This window comes from Centrocercus urophasianus, unplaced genomic scaffold, assembly GCF_019232065.1.
Source record: "Centrocercus urophasianus isolate 14NV4802_14NV808 unplaced genomic scaffold, USGS_Curo_1.0 seq_12, whole genome shotgun sequence".
NCBI classification, from domain to species: Eukaryota; Metazoa; Chordata; class Aves; order Galliformes; family Phasianidae; genus Centrocercus; species Centrocercus urophasianus.
The window spans coordinates 7,278,574-7,293,861 of NW_024884364.1; the positions used below are offsets into that span (position 1 = coordinate 7,278,574).

Here is a 15,288-nt window from a genome sequence, read left to right on the forward strand (position 1 = left end):
ATAGTGCTGGCATTGCAATGTTCTGTCCTTGCCTTTCGTACCTCTCATGCTGATAGTAAGTTTAGCAATGGGAGCACTAGTAAAAAAAATAAAATAATTACAAAAATCAGATAAAAGGGATTGAATGCCGCAGGACAACCCTGGGACAGCAGCCTTCATATACCTTGAAAAAATTAGCATCCTAAATCAGGAGAAAATCAGCCTCCCGAATCAAAAAAGGGCAGGTTCCTGAGCACAATCACAAGCCCATTGTAAGAAAAAAAAATGCAGACCTTGCTTCATGCATCATTCCATTATTCCATCCCAAATGGCAAGTTGATTTGCTCTTGAGCACAGGAAGTATATCTTCCAGCCAGGCATGGAATACATAGAGCACAATATGGATGAGATGGGGGCTGCACTGAAAAATTTGGCATGCTGAGCAGGGTTGAAGCTGAGCATCATTTGAACAGAAGGCCTGGGATGAGAACACATTGTAGGAGAGGAGTAATTCAGCCTGTGGTGCTCACTGTGAGGCTGCGAGGGTTCAAGAGCCTTCTTGAGCAGTGCAGGTGCAATCTTTGCCAGGCTGCTGAGATCTCAAGTGCATGAAGATACTAAAGAGTTTTGTAATGAGGGAAGAAGGAGAAAGCTTCCCAGGGAAAAGATAGGAGCTCTGAGCTCTCATTTGGGTGAATGCGTTGGGTCTTCTAAGTGCAATGGACTGCTTTGTTTTAGACTGCGCTTATGCCCATCTGGCCTAAGTGGTAGTGTGGTGTGACTTTGGTGCAAGTTGAAACTACTGCCGTTTTCCTCAGCTGTATTGGTTGGTAAGATGAACTGTTTGGATGAACACAGTTGAATATGAAAAGCTGAAAGTTGAATGTGAGTCAGCGGAGTTCCCTGGCAGCCCAAAGGGCCAGCCGTACCCTGGGTTGCAGCAGGCCCAGCACTGCCAGCTGGGCAGGGGGAGGGGTTGTCCCACTCTGCGCTGTGCTAAGTGGCCTCACCTCCTGCCCTGGGTGCAGCTGTGGGTGCCACAGAATGAGACAGATAAGCTATTAGAGAGCATCCAAAGGAGGGCTGTGAAGATGGCGAAGGGTTTGGAGGGCAAGGTGTATCGAGAGCAGCTGATGTCCTGTGGTGTGCTCAGCTGTGTGACAGCGATAGGAACAACATGGAGCTGTGTCAGAGGAGGGGCAGCTGGGGATTAGGGACAGGGCCTGCACCAGAGGGCGGTGGGCATGGAACAGCCTGCCCAGGGCAGTGGGCAAGGCCCCAAACTGACAGAGTTCAAGGAGCATTTGGACAGCACCCTCAGACATAGGGTTTGGATTTGGGGTGGTGCTATGGAGCAGGGGGTTGCACTCCATGATACCTTTGGGGCCCTTCCAACTCGGGATAGTCTATAATTCTATGGTTCTATGATAGGAAATGAAATACTGCATTCTTCTTTTGGCTTAGATTCAATGAAAAATAAACCATGCCAAACTAGACTGTAAAATAAAGCTCTGCCTTTATTTGAGCAGAATAAAGACCTCTAAATTTGACTTTAAGTAGCATCACAAATGAAATATGACTGATAAATACCATCTACCAAAACGTATCATTCTCCAGAATTATCGTATGGCTCAGTTTTCGCTCATCTTTTTCTCTGTGCAGCAGCATCCCCATGGCACTCTTCACAAGAGCCAGCATCCATCTGAACACCACCAGCTCTGTTCCCTGTGGAGCAGGTAACACAACAGAACCTGACCTGCCACGCTCACACGCCTACTATGCCCTCTGTTACTGCATCCTGATTTTGGCTATCATCTTTGGGAATGTGCTGGTCTGCTTAGCTGTGCTGAGGGAGCGCGCCTTGCAAACCACCACAAACTACCTTGTGGTAAGCCTGGCAGTGGCGGACTTGCTGGTGGCTACTTTGGTGATGCCGTGGGTGGTGTACTTGGAGGTGAGTATGTCTTGAAAAAGTGCAGCAGCATTGAACTGAGTACAAGTTAACTGGCATGACCGTGTGCATGGCAATAGGATAGGCAAGCTCTGGGACAGATAAAGCCCATTTGCATTTCAGTCTCCCAGCTAGCTCTGGAGCACTTGCGGTGTGTGTGGTGGCCCATGGGTGGCCCTAGGAGACCATAGTCAAGCTGGATAAGTACACACCACCAGCACATATCCTGAGCCCAATTCTTTCTGGCATAGCTCTTTTAGTTCGAATGGCATCTGGGCTACCTCCAGTGATGTCAGCTTTGGGTCTCAGTGTGCTAACAGCATTAAATTTGGGTGTCCTTGAAGCTGCTGTTACCAGCCAGAGGGTTGCCAGTGGGCACTATGATGGATTAGGAACGACAGGGGGAGGCAAGGGGGTGGAAATTTCTTAAAGGAACTCATCTCAGAGTCCAGATCAATCCCTGCCTGCTGGCAAGAAAACAAAAGAATGGTCAAATCCTCATTTTTTGTGGAGCTTCCGAACCTTAATGTCTGTGATGATAGCTCCAAGTAATATTACCTAAGCAGGCTGACAAAGAGATGAAGCTAAGGATCATGCTCCAAAATCTCTTTAAGTCATGTGAGAGTTTTCACAATAACTTCAAAGGACTCATCAAGCCCTCAGGATCTTATTCCCACTTTCCCAAGTTTTGCACATTGGGCTGGTGTAAATCTGTAGTAGCATGACAGTGAAAATATGAAGAACATTGTCAGATATAGGGTAGTCATGATGAACTCCAAATTCCCCCACAGTGGCAAAATTCTGAATTACTGAAGCCACTCCAGCAGTAAACATTTTTGCTACAGTAAATACAGAAAACACACTACAGCTGGCATTTGTATCTGTTCTCTTTAGCATTTTCATGCTAACTCAAGTAAATTGGTAGATCCAGAAAAATTAGAGTGAATGCCTATGAGCCATAGGCTTTCAGCTGTGCCCTGTCAGCCCTGTTCCCATGATAACAGAGACAGAACAAGCCTCTGAGCTATGATCTCTACAAAGTCTTGTGCTCCTTCTCTAAGGGGCAAGGTGGGATCAGGCCAGAGGGTGGGTAGAGCATTCTGGTGACGGCTGCCCACCTTTGGCTGACCTCCTTCCCACAAAGCAAAGCAGCAGCAGAGAGGGATTTTAGCTTGTGTATATGGGCTATACAGTGCATGAAGAGAAAGTAGGACAATACAGGACAACTCCAGCGAATGCCAAACCAGCTGTGCATGTGCAAGGATATCTGATCAAGCAGCAGTGGAATGGCAGTGGTCTGCAGCCCTTGTCTGTCAACAGGGCACTTTGAATAGCCAGCAGATCTCTAAAGTTTGGCACTGAGTGCAGGCATTTCCCTTATGTTAAACCAAGCCTCTCCCAAACTGTATCTGTTGCAGTATCAGCAAGACCACAATTTAGAGAAATTAAGGGTCTGTTCTGTGTACATGCATCATTAATTAGTAAGGGTATTGATGGTTAATTATTTATGTATAGCATCACTGTGGAATGAAAGAACAAAGCATCATAATCCTGCTTGTGTGATCACGTTCCCAATGGAGTTAATAGTGATATTTAGACTAATCTGTGTGGAACAGTCCTGGAGCTGCTCTGCAGGATGTGTGCCCTTCTGTGGTGTTACCTCATAAGGTAGGAAGGGGTGTTGAAGAGATGGAAGCAATAAAGAAGGAAAGAACAATAAAAAGCAAGAAATAAGGAGAAGAAAGACAACCCAATTAAAAAAAATAACTGTGCATTTTGATTACACCTAAAAAGTATTATTAAAATCAAATTTAATTTCAGACTGCTCATACAGGAATATTCCATTACCTCAAACATAATTCCAGTCTCGAAAGAAATCACAATATGCATTGCATTAGAAAAGACTTACCAGTTGCTATTGCTGTGAAGAGTGTGTGCACAGGAGCACATCTGTGGAGCAGCCTCTGCCCCCAGCAGTTTCCCACTTGTCAGCTGGCCTGTCTGAACGCATGCTTTTAGTTTCTCTGGCCATGCAAAAGCGTAAGTGGGATTTCTCAGCTGCAGGGTGCTAATGGCATCCCCAAGAAGAACTTACTCCTAAATACAAAACTCTTTAAGTGATCGTGCTTAGAGGCACAGCTGCTTACAAACCTGACGCAACTTTGTGTTCATGCTTAATTTATTCCTATCCATGCATCATTATTTTAATACAATTTACAGATTCCTTTGTTTATTTTTAGGGATTCAGGAGAGTGATGGATTTGCGTAAGTTTATGAATGCGCAGAAATGGTTTTTAGATTGGAAGACTTCCTAAATTTATAAATACTAATGCTGCAGTTTTGTGGATAAAGCAGGCTGGTCACCATGTAGGACGAGGTGAGAGCCTGACCTGAATGGTCCATAGGGAGCATTAGCTGCTCTGTCTTTGACAGAACCAGGATTTCATCCTGGGCTCTGTTCTCAGTTCTGCTGTACACACACTGAGTGATAATGAGAGATTGTATCGGCTCATCTCTATGAGATTTGCTCTCATCATCTGTAAGAGGAGAATATTATTTAACCATCCACCTCATCCACACAGTTGTGAGGTGACATTCAATTAATACCTGCAATGTGCTTTGAGATTCCTGGATAAAAGACTCCAGAGGGATAAAGAATAGGTGCCCTGCCAGCATATGAAAACCATGGCAAGTTATTGCTTCTGTAACAAAGATGAGTGGAACAAGAAAATAAAGAGCAGGAATAAAATTTGAAAGCATGAACAAGGCCTATAATAAAAAAGCACTTCTTTGTTCAATTCTGGAATAAATTCTGTATTCTCATGTATGTAAACATCAGCTTCTTCACTGACTTCTGTGGGGCTGGCCCTCATTCCAGTTCAGACTGGTGGAAGCTAGAATGGGTTTTAAGCCCAACATTTTGATCTGCCAAGCATCCCCTGAACACAAGCAGCAGCTTAATATACAAGTGATGTGATCTGGATACATCATCCTGAGAGGGTTCACTTCACAGCCGTTCCCACCACCGGCTTCTTCAGTTTTAATGGTCCACATTCCCAGAGCTCCTCTCTGGGCTTTGTGTTCAAATATGCTCAGGACCTTAGAAACTCAATCCATTAAGTGCTTGCACATCTGCTAGGATAGCAGCTGCTGGCTTCATGCAAACACCTGCCAGCAATTCCTGGTGAGATATTCTTCAGACTTCACAGATCTCTCTCTCTCTCTCTCACACACACACACACAAACACTCACACTGCACTGTATTTTGCCTCACACTACAGAAGCACCCTTTTGAAGTGGGCAAGCAGGTCTCAAAATTTGCAGCTAATGAACAAATGATGTAGGATTTCCTATAAAAAAGGAACCTATCTGATCAAGTGTTTGAGGGGCAGCCTTCAGTTTGTATATCTAGTAGCTTTCCAATTGTGCAGAAAATCTCTAAGGTAGGTTTTGTTTTTCTTTTTTCTTTTTGTTTGCTGTTTTTTGAAAAGGAAACAAAGGCGCCCCAACAGCACTAGAAAATTTGTAAGAAAACTGAAGATGAAAGCACAGTTCTCTGCGTTTTGTAGGCTGATTTCCTTTTCTCTCCCATGCACCCATTCAGTGCTAGGGGATCTAATGTTCCTCTGGCAGTTGGTTCAGTGTCTGACTTCTGACATACAGCAGCTGGGCCCAGCAGAGAACACCCTGAAGGCAAAGCTCACCTCAGCAAGTTTCTGTGCTCGTGTGCAGGAGTGGTGGCACAGGAACAGCTGAAAACATGACAGTTTCTCAGTATGATTTCTTGAACAACCTCGAAAAAAAAAAATCCATACAGAGTGCATTAGTGTTGTTTCTTTCTGCAGTGAGCTGCACCCCTCTCAGGTACCAATGCTTGCCAGTGTTGACCCATTGACCTACAAGAAAAAGGCATCCCATGTGGCACCATCTCCAGCCTGTCCTGGTATGAGAATTTTCAAATGTCTAGCTCTTGTCTTAGACATCATCAAAGACATAATAGACATCATAGAATGGCTTAGGTTGGAAAAGGACCTTAAAGATCATCCAGATCCAACTCCCTGCCACAGGCAGGACTGCCACCAACCAGATCAGGCTACCCAGGGCCCCATCCAACCTGGCCTTGAACACCTGCAGGGATCAGACATCCACAACCTCTCTGAGCAATCCGTTCCAGCATCTCATCACCCTCTCCCCATTTCATCTGATATAAATCTCCCAAGAGAGATAGTGATACAATATATTATATATATTATATTATTATAGATACAATAAATGACTTAAGCTAAGATCAGTGATGTAGATGGGGGAGCAGGAGCTGAAGGAGGAGCACACACCCATTCTAAGAAAAGTCGTTTATAAGAAGCTGTTACACCTTTCATGCCTCATCAGCTTTTTTCTATGCTGCATGGCCCCAGGGACCTGACAGGTAGGTTGCTGGCACATATTCACAAGATCACAGGACAATTCTGGGGGCCTCTGGTCCCACTCCAACCTGAGGTAGGGTCAACCATGAGGTCAGAACAGGCTGCTTGGGGCTCTATCCAATTGGTTCTTGAAAACCTCAAAGGATGGAGCCTGAACAGCCTCTCCAGGAAACCTGCTCCACTGCTTCATTACCACTTTGAACCTCTCTTCATTTGGTGAATGCCTGTTGTCTCTTTTTTTTCTTACCACACACAGTAATCTGGCTCCAACTCTATTAATACCTCCCATTAGATACTGAGGGGCTGTTGCTAGGTCCCCACAAAGTCACTTCTCCTCCAGGCTGATCAAGGCCTGTTCCCTCAGCTTCTCACAAGTCCTTCAGCCCCTCAGGACCATCTCAGTGGCCCACTACTGGCCTTAGTCCAGTTCATCAGTATCTTTCCTATTCTGGGCCCCAAAACTACATGCACTACTTCAGATCTTAGCTGTATTCATTCATTAGGCTTATCTGTTTTAGAGCAAGATGCTTCCTTGTTCATCTCCTGCAAGGAGCAGGTGCTTCTTGACCACCTCCCTTTGAGCCAGGCCAGCATTGCAGCCTCGAGGAGAGCTGACCCATGCACAGCAGTGCCACACAGTGTTTGGAGCATGCTGTTGCCAGATGAAAACATCATTGCGAAGATCTCAATACCTGGGCCAAATATTTATTTCTCCATCACAAAGATTGGCCGCAGCTAAGCTTTCCTGATTAAAAGTTCAAAGCAAGCAGAACAAGAACTAGACAAGGTAGTGACCGAAAAAAACCCTTTATCTGAATAGTTTTTTATTCTCATTCAGATCTAATAATCAAAATCTATAACTGAGATAAGAATCCAGATGAGGTTCTAGAGAAGCCTCGGGTCTCAGGTCTCTGCTTCATGCATAAATGCATAAGATTTTCAGCATTTTTCAGTGGCTACAAAAGAACTCCATCAGAACTCCAACAGCTAAGTTGAGGAACACTTTTAGTCCTTAGATTTCCTTGGATAATTCTTAATCAAAGAAGGCATACAGTGATACCATAGTTAATTCAATTTATCATACTAAGCCATAAGAAAATGGACAGCTGCTATCTATTTCTGCACACTGCCTCCTTCTGTAAGAGTAAGTAAAGCAGTTAAATTCAGCTCCTGGATTTTCTGTGACTTATCACGTTATCCAGAACATAACATAGATGCACCAGTTTCACCCTGAGCATCACAGTGAATACAAATTCATCTTGATGTTGAGGTGCTTGGAGGAGAGCACCCTCTTATTCGTAACTTTTTAGAACTTGATGAAGAACAGGGCTGACAGCTTTGTGATTCCTGATGCAGGTGACTGGGGGAGTCTGGACTTTCAGCCGCATGTGTTGCGATGTCTTTGTCACCATGGATGTCATGATGTGCACAGCCAGCATTTTAAACCTCTGTGCCATCAGCATTGACAGGTGAGTACCGGGTACATACAGGAGAATAGCCTGGAGAGGTGTAGGCCACAGATAACCATGTAAAGGATGTGGATGAGGGATCTGCACAGGGAACATCAGCATCCTCAGGAACATAAGCTTTCCATCAAGTCTGTCACTGTCTCTACAGCTATGAATATGGCTTAGCCCACTATGTGCTAGAAGATGTCTACATTTAAGAAAAGGTGGAGATACACAAGCATTATAAATAATAAAGCATTATGTGTTGATAGTCAGCCACATCCTCATTCTTTCTGAAGGTAGAAACCAGAACAATCATCTGGTTCCCACTGAGTAGAGATATTCCCCCCGGAAGATTTACTAAAGGAAGTCCTGCCATATGCGTACGGAGGGGAGAAGATTATTGCTGCATAATCTTCAGCCCTGTCTTGTTTTTCTGTCTTAAAATTTAGCTTTTTCTAGGCAGCAGTGAGAGCTGGGAGCCAAGACCTTGGCACATGTGGTCCAGTTAGGCCCTAAACTTCCTCTTTACAGGGATCAGGAGGGAAAGGAAGAAGCATAACATACTGTACCTTTGTAATTTCTGGTTCAAAGCTAAACTAAAGAGGCAGCTCTCAGCAATGGGCTGGACCAGTGTTTCTCCATAGGAGCATCTTTTCCTGTTTCAGTTCAGTTCTGTCACTGGGTTCTCCTCAAGCCACTCCTGAGCTTTCCAAATCTCAGGCTTGTGGAGCTGTTTTCTAGGGCACCCTGGTACCCAAATGTTTCTGAATACACACTGGTGTGCAATCATCTGGCTGTCCACATGGCCAACACCAGGGAGGGCAGCTGAGGCACAGGAGAATGGGCCACAGTTGCTCCAGAGAGTGCTCCTTCCTAGCAGTGCACATGTAACCCTGGGGGGCTGAGGGGCCCATCTGGTACCACAAATCTTGTAGCTTCATGCCAGCAGTTCTGTGCGTATTTCTCCCCAGTGCTGCCAACTAACTCTGTTTTCCTTTGTTCCTCCCCACAATACCCTGCTTATCATTTCTGCAAACTGCTGATCCATCATCTCTTCTTCTTTCCTCTTCCATCTCTTCATCACTTCTGCCATCACATTCCCTATGTTGCTTTCCTTCCTCCTTTTAAAACTGATGCTTTTCCTCCCGCCATTCTTACCTCTCCTTTTTTTGGAGCTGGTTTGGTTCACAGATACACTGCAGTGGTGAAACCAGTGCAGTACCAGTACAACACTGGGCAGAGCTCCTGCAGGAGGGTCTCTCTCATGATCGTGGTAGTCTGGATGCTGGCATTCGCAGTGTCATGCCCTCTCCTCTTTGGCTTCAATACTACAGGTAAGTGATATCCTGAACAATAGCACACAGGGTGGGGCTGGCAGTGGAGCTGCCTTTTATATGGCCACGTCATTTAGCATGGAACTTGCAGGTTTTTGAAGCTATAGGAAATTTTAGGGAACTGGAAAGAGCATCTCAGGAGATGTCAGGAATGGCAGAAAGGAGAAAGGATCTGAGGAAGAATGGAAATTGAAGTGAGAGAAGCGGGCACAGCTGTTGGCCAGAAGAACAAGCAGATGCTAGATGGTCTGAGGGAGAGCTGGTTTTAATCACCCTTTCGGTGACTGGGTAGGCCTCAATATAATTTGCGATAAAGGAGACTGGAGATGCTTGCGCTCCTTAGACTGCCCTTGTCCCTCAGCCAGCATGTTACCTGCTTTGCCAATACACCAGAGCCTCCTTCCAATAAACTGAAGCAGCTCAGCCATTCCTCTCTCTTTTTTCTCCTCCCCAGGGGATCCCAGTGTCTGTTCAATATCCAATCCTGTTTTCATAATCTACTCCTCTTTGGTATCCTTCTACCTCCCCTTCATGGTGACCCTTCTGCTGTATGTCCGGATTTACCTCGTGCTAAGACAAAGGCAAAAGAAGAGAACCCTCACTCGGCAGTGCAGCTACAACGCCAGCACCAAACCATGTTTTACACACAAAGTAAGATCCACATGAACACAGTAGGAACTGTCAAAAAGGACAGGGCATTTATCATCTCTTCAGAGGGTCAAAGCACAGAATCGAAAGCACAAAGGGATATGACATCTTTTCATCCCATCCTTCATTAATACACCGTGGTATTTGAGTTGTAGAAGCTTTGGTTAAGTCCTTTTTTAGCACTCTAGAAACAAGATATCTCAAGTATATCTCTGCCTCTGGATCCAGGCAACTGGAAAAGAGCACAGCCTCCACCCCCCTGTTCCTTCTGAGCTGTCCTTTCTCTGCCAACAAAGCTGATTTATTCATTTATTGATTTTTACTCTTTGAAATTTCATTCTTGAGGCTTCACAGACTTTAATGACCTAGATCATTAATAAAAAAATCTTTATTCATCACACTTAAAAGTTCAAAATGCTCAAGGGAACCAACACAGTAATTTGAAAGGGATCACCTGGTCACGCAAGCCATGCAAGCCCATTTGTTTTAACCATTTTCTCAGAGTGAAGTACATTAGGAAAGGGTCAGGATGTTTAAGGTATCAGGGCCAATACAGCACAAGAAGTGAGATGTTAGCAGAGCAGGTGGTTCAACTCTTCTTGTTCTCATGCTTCTCCTTGGAGGGATAGAGGCAGAGAGCTGCCACACTATGGTTTATCTTTCAGATAAGTTAAGGCCAGTTCCAATCACTAGATTTTGTGCCATCCCCAGAGGTTAGTCTTAGCACCCAATAAATGATACAGGCTAAGGATAACTCCTACAACTCCTCTCCTCATCCTTTGACCCAATGAACAGATGAGATGGTTCCAAGCTCCTCTGTGGCATCCTCTTTTGCAGGAACACATCAAGAGGAAAACTTTGCCAAACAGATGCCAGGGCCCATTTTCCCCTTGTTTCCAGCTCAAATGCTCAGACCACGAGATGTCTACCAAAAGAAAGTTGCTGACTGCCTTCAGCCTTCGGCAGTACCGCAGCTTCTGCCAAGATAGATCTCTCAGCAAGACACCTGGGACTCCACAACACAACAGGCTGGAAGAGAGGAGAAAGAGTAAGAACCCTGGGCTGGAGGTACAGAGGCTCAGTAATGGGAAAACTGTCAGCTCTCTGAAGCTAGCGCACCAGCAGCCCCGGCTGATCCAGCTTCGGGAGAGGAAGGCTACACAGATGCTGGCTATTGTTCTGGGTGAGTGAGAGCCAGTTCCCCTCATTAACTGAGTACTAACAGGGAAATAAAGCAGCCCTCATCATAACTCTTTAAAACAGCTAAGGCAGTAGTCTTCCCTCCTAAGTTTTGGTCAGTGTCAGCAGGCCACATCTGAAGTATTGTGCTTATCTGAGTACTGTACTCATTCACATAACTGACTCTGAGGAACCTGAACTCTTGCAAAGTCCCTCTCTATGAGGAATTAATGTCACCTTCTGCATTTACCGAAGGCAGACAGGTGTACCGGGCTGCAGGGAAATACTGAAAGGGTCAGGGATAAGGGCACATGTGTAGCCCTCTTTCCAAATTGTTGATTCTCTCTGAAGTCAGAGTTTGTTTTCTTTCTTTAAACTCAGGGACATTCATAGTCTGCTGGATGCCATTCTTCTTGATTCACATCCTCAACACCCACTGCCTGGCCTGCCACGTGCCCCCAGGGCTATACAGTGCCAGCACCTGGCTTGGTTATGTCAACAGCGCCCTCAATCCCATCATCTACACCACCTTCAACACTGACTTCCGCAGAGCCTTCCTCAAGATCCTCTGCTGCTGATGGAAGGGCCAGCATTTCTGGTTGTTCGGGAATGCACTGAACCTCATCCAAAGCGCAACCTGAATAAGGATTCGTCCTGACTGCTGGAATACCTGTTCTCACAGCACAGCCCTAGGGAGATGGCTTTGATAACATCCCTCTGGTAAGAAATAACTAGCATCTCAGGCCAGCTCATCAGTCCCCTTGTCAACCCAGATGTCAGCATGCAGGCTGGCCCAGTTTCCCACAGCTGTTCTGGAGCAGTACTTCCATGGTCTCCTTTCCCTGTGATATTCCACAAATCCATCTCCCAGTAGTTCCTAGGTCAAAACACCAGATGAGTCCTGCTAGGCCACATCAGCTGGTCTCATGCCAGAGCAGTCTAATGCTCTTCTCCCTGTTCAGAAAAACCCACCCTGGGACAGTCCTGATGTTTCTCCCATTTTCCCCTCTCACTGTACAGGATCCAGAGAGACTCACCAGGGGCACCCCAGCTCTTTCTCCCAAGCCTTGGCTTAGCAGTGCTGTTAGCCACGCTTGTTTGACAGCTTTGGGCATAACTACAAGTTGTCTATGCCTTCTACACCTTGGCTCCTCCATCCAAGCAGTGCTTTCTCTCTTTCCTAATACTGAAGCCAAAGCATTGTCCTTCTCTTGTTTGATGGGTTTTGGGGTGGGACACTAATGGACAGCATGTATAGTTTGCGTGGAGAAATGCTCCTCATCCTGTATTGTAACTGCAGTAATCCAATAAAATACATATCAAATTGGATGTTTTGGTGCTTTTGTGGGACCTGTTTGCCACATTTGCCATAAGCCTTTTCTCACTGGTAGCCCTCTCAGCACTTTCCCTCTGTGAAGCAATCATCCTCCCAGGCATCCACACAAGGTCATTATTAGTGCTTGCCTTTTACTAATACAGAACAAAGCAGGGAAGTGTTTCTCCAGGCCTCAGACAGTGAAGCACTAGTGAAACTGGGAAAGAAATCAATGCCTGTTGTAAACAGCTCCCGCAGACAAATTCTGAAAATGTGGTAAATTCATTTCTCAGCTGTGCTAAACAGGCATGTGGTGGTGTTATTCCATCTGCTTAGAGGTGCTGGAGTGCATAGGAGGTGCTCAGGATATGCTGGGGATAAATCCAGCGAATCAACCTGTGGAGAGATTGTTGCCCCAGTAATTCTCATTAAGATGCTGTCAACACAGACCACCAGAGACCAGCTTTGGTTTCTTTACACAGAGTTGACAGAAAAGTGGAAAACAGGAAACAGATCTTTTAAAGGGTGACTGAGTCCATTTTGGACACTGGCCTAGCATTTCTCAGTTGTTATGTTCAGTCCAATCTTACTTGAATCTGAACCTTTTCCTTAAGCAAAACCCATCACAAAATACACCCACAATCACAGAAATTCAGCTGCAAAATAAAACAGTGACTTTTTCCCTCCCTCAGATACTGCTTGAGTTCTGTGCCTCAGTCTTACCATGGCAATAAGAACACAAGCAGCCTTGCAGGAAAGCCAAGGAGTAGAAGCAAGTGAAAGTGCTGTGACTCCTCACTGTGTGTTGGACTCCTCGCTACTCCAGCATCAGCCCTTGGAAGATGCAGAAGCTCCTCTCCCATGGAGGTAGAGAGGGAGCTTGGAGCCTGCCACAGGCTGCACATAATCCACAGAACTGGGAAGCCTGCACTGCTGCCATGGCACAACAGATACGTGGCACAGCCAGGTACTGTGCAGTCTGTGCCCACCCTCACTGTGCTCCACATGGTAGCAGGGATTGGATACTAAAGGTCTCCTGTGCTAGACACCATTTGTGATCAAGCCAGCAAGCAGAAGAGCCAGAAAGCATCTCTGTGATGGTTTTAAGGAGAGTTAAGAGCCTCTGGAGACAGAAGGGAGCTGGCAAAACCCAAACCCATGGGGAACAACAGCAGTTTGCCCAGTAAGGCAAGAGGAAGACATCCAAGCACTGCCTGTCTAGACATAACTTGGAGCAGTGGCACATGAAAAAATTGATGGAAAAATACCATTTACCCCTTTCTCCACCATTTCTCCTGGCAGACATTAGTCCCAATCCACAAAAGGCTGTGATTAAGCCACTGCAGCCCACATACTGCCATGCCTTGTTCAGGTAGAACCTGTCTTCCATGATGCCTCTCAGTCTGTGACTTCTCCTCAGGCTGCTGTGTGTCAGCCATCATGCTATGCCAGTGCTCATGCTCAGCTACTATGCTCCAGCTGTGGGACATGTCATCTAAACAGTCTCAGATACAGTCATATTTGAAAATAAACCATTGTTCAGGCTACAGTTAGGACAAAACCCTGCAAAGCCTTGCAGGAAATCTCTCTTCCCCACAATGAATGCTCCCTAGACTCCTTAAGGGACAGGCAGGCCAGCTATTCAGCTGCACCTTGCTATGGGTCGAAGCACAAGCAACTCCTGCTTGAGCGAAGAACACCTGGAGACTGCTCTATTTCAGCCTGTAAGGGAATCCAGGGTGGCAACTGCACTCCTATTTTCCTCAAGTTGGTCCACTGCTGACAGCTGGGGTCAGCACAACCACTCAGGCCAGTAGCTACGCTGGCAGGGCAGCCTTACATAAGATAGAGCTTTGTTTAAGCTCAGTGCAAACCAAAGCTCTGCTTCAGACCTGCTACTTATCTGACAGCTTTTGAAAAACCCAGTCAATCACTGCCAGCATTTGGAGGAAGGACCAGTGGGCTGCAGGCTACTAATACTGGTGATACACAGAAAACTAAGAGCAGGAACTGTGGACAGTCAGAGAACCTGTGTGAAGGTCCGCTCTTGATATGATTACAGGCTCTAGCAGCCTGCAAATACTCCTGACCTGTGTGGTGTCACATCTCCCAGGGAGAGAGCAGGAATGCCAGTTCTGCTTCAGACCAATACAAGTATCCCAGATCTGAATTAGCCATCTAGTGAACAACTGAAGTGAACATCTCCTAACAACGACAATTTCTTCAAAGCCAGCTCCTATGACACTGAATAGGAGTTAGAATCATAGAATCACAGAACAAGCTGTGTTAGAAGGGACGCACAAGGATCACTGAGTCCAACTCCTGGCCCCACATAGCAACACCCAAAATCCAAACCCTATGTCTGTGCACAGTGTTCAAGTTCACTCCTTGAACTCCAGCAGCTTGGGGCCATGGCGCCCACTGCCCTGGGCAAGCTGTTCCATGCCCACCACCCTCTGGTGCAGAACCTGTCCCTTAACTCCAGCTGCCCTTTCCCTGGCACAGCTCCATGCTGTTCCCTCGGGCCCTGTCGCTGTCACAGAGAGCAGATCTCAGTGCTGCTCCTCTGCTCCCCTCGTGAGAAGCTGTAGGTCGCCATGGGGCCTCCCCTTAGCCTCTTCTGCTCTGGGTTAAAGAAGACATTTCTCACATCAAACATCACTTTGGTTTCACTCAGTCTCAGCTGCCAGAACCGCAGCCCATCAGCCATGCCTCTCTCCAGTAGGGATGCTCTCCCCCTGGGTCCAGGCAAAGAGTTCTCCTGAGCCTCCCTCATGATTCTGACTGCACATCAGCAAGTCCCATCTTGCTAGGCACTGTTCTCAGCTCTTCCCTAAAATGCCTCTAGAAATGTGAAACAAAGAAACAGAAAACCTCTAGAGTCAAAAAAAGAAAATGAGCAAAATTAAAAATTAATTTCAGAGTAATGATTTAAGCATCTTGGCAAGACAAGCACCAGCCAGCTCTATGCTTGGTGATGTGGGAGAGACCTTTCCGGTTCCCTGCC

General features: G+C 46.1%; 1 protein-coding gene across 1 annotated transcript; it reads left to right on the top strand.

The window, feature by feature from the left end:
* Positions 1-1,651: 1,651 nt before the first annotated feature.
* Positions 1,652-11,544, top strand: DRD3 (dopamine receptor D3). The gene is made up of 6 exons (XM_042810445.1): positions 1,652-1,933; positions 7,711-7,823; positions 8,997-9,139; positions 9,594-9,790; positions 10,625-10,970; positions 11,348-11,544. The coding sequence occupies exons 1-6, from the start codon at positions 1,652-1,654 to the stop codon at positions 11,542-11,544; spliced, it is 1,278 nt and encodes a 425-aa protein (XP_042666379.1).
* The last annotated feature ends 3,744 nt before the right edge of the window (positions 11,545-15,288 follow it).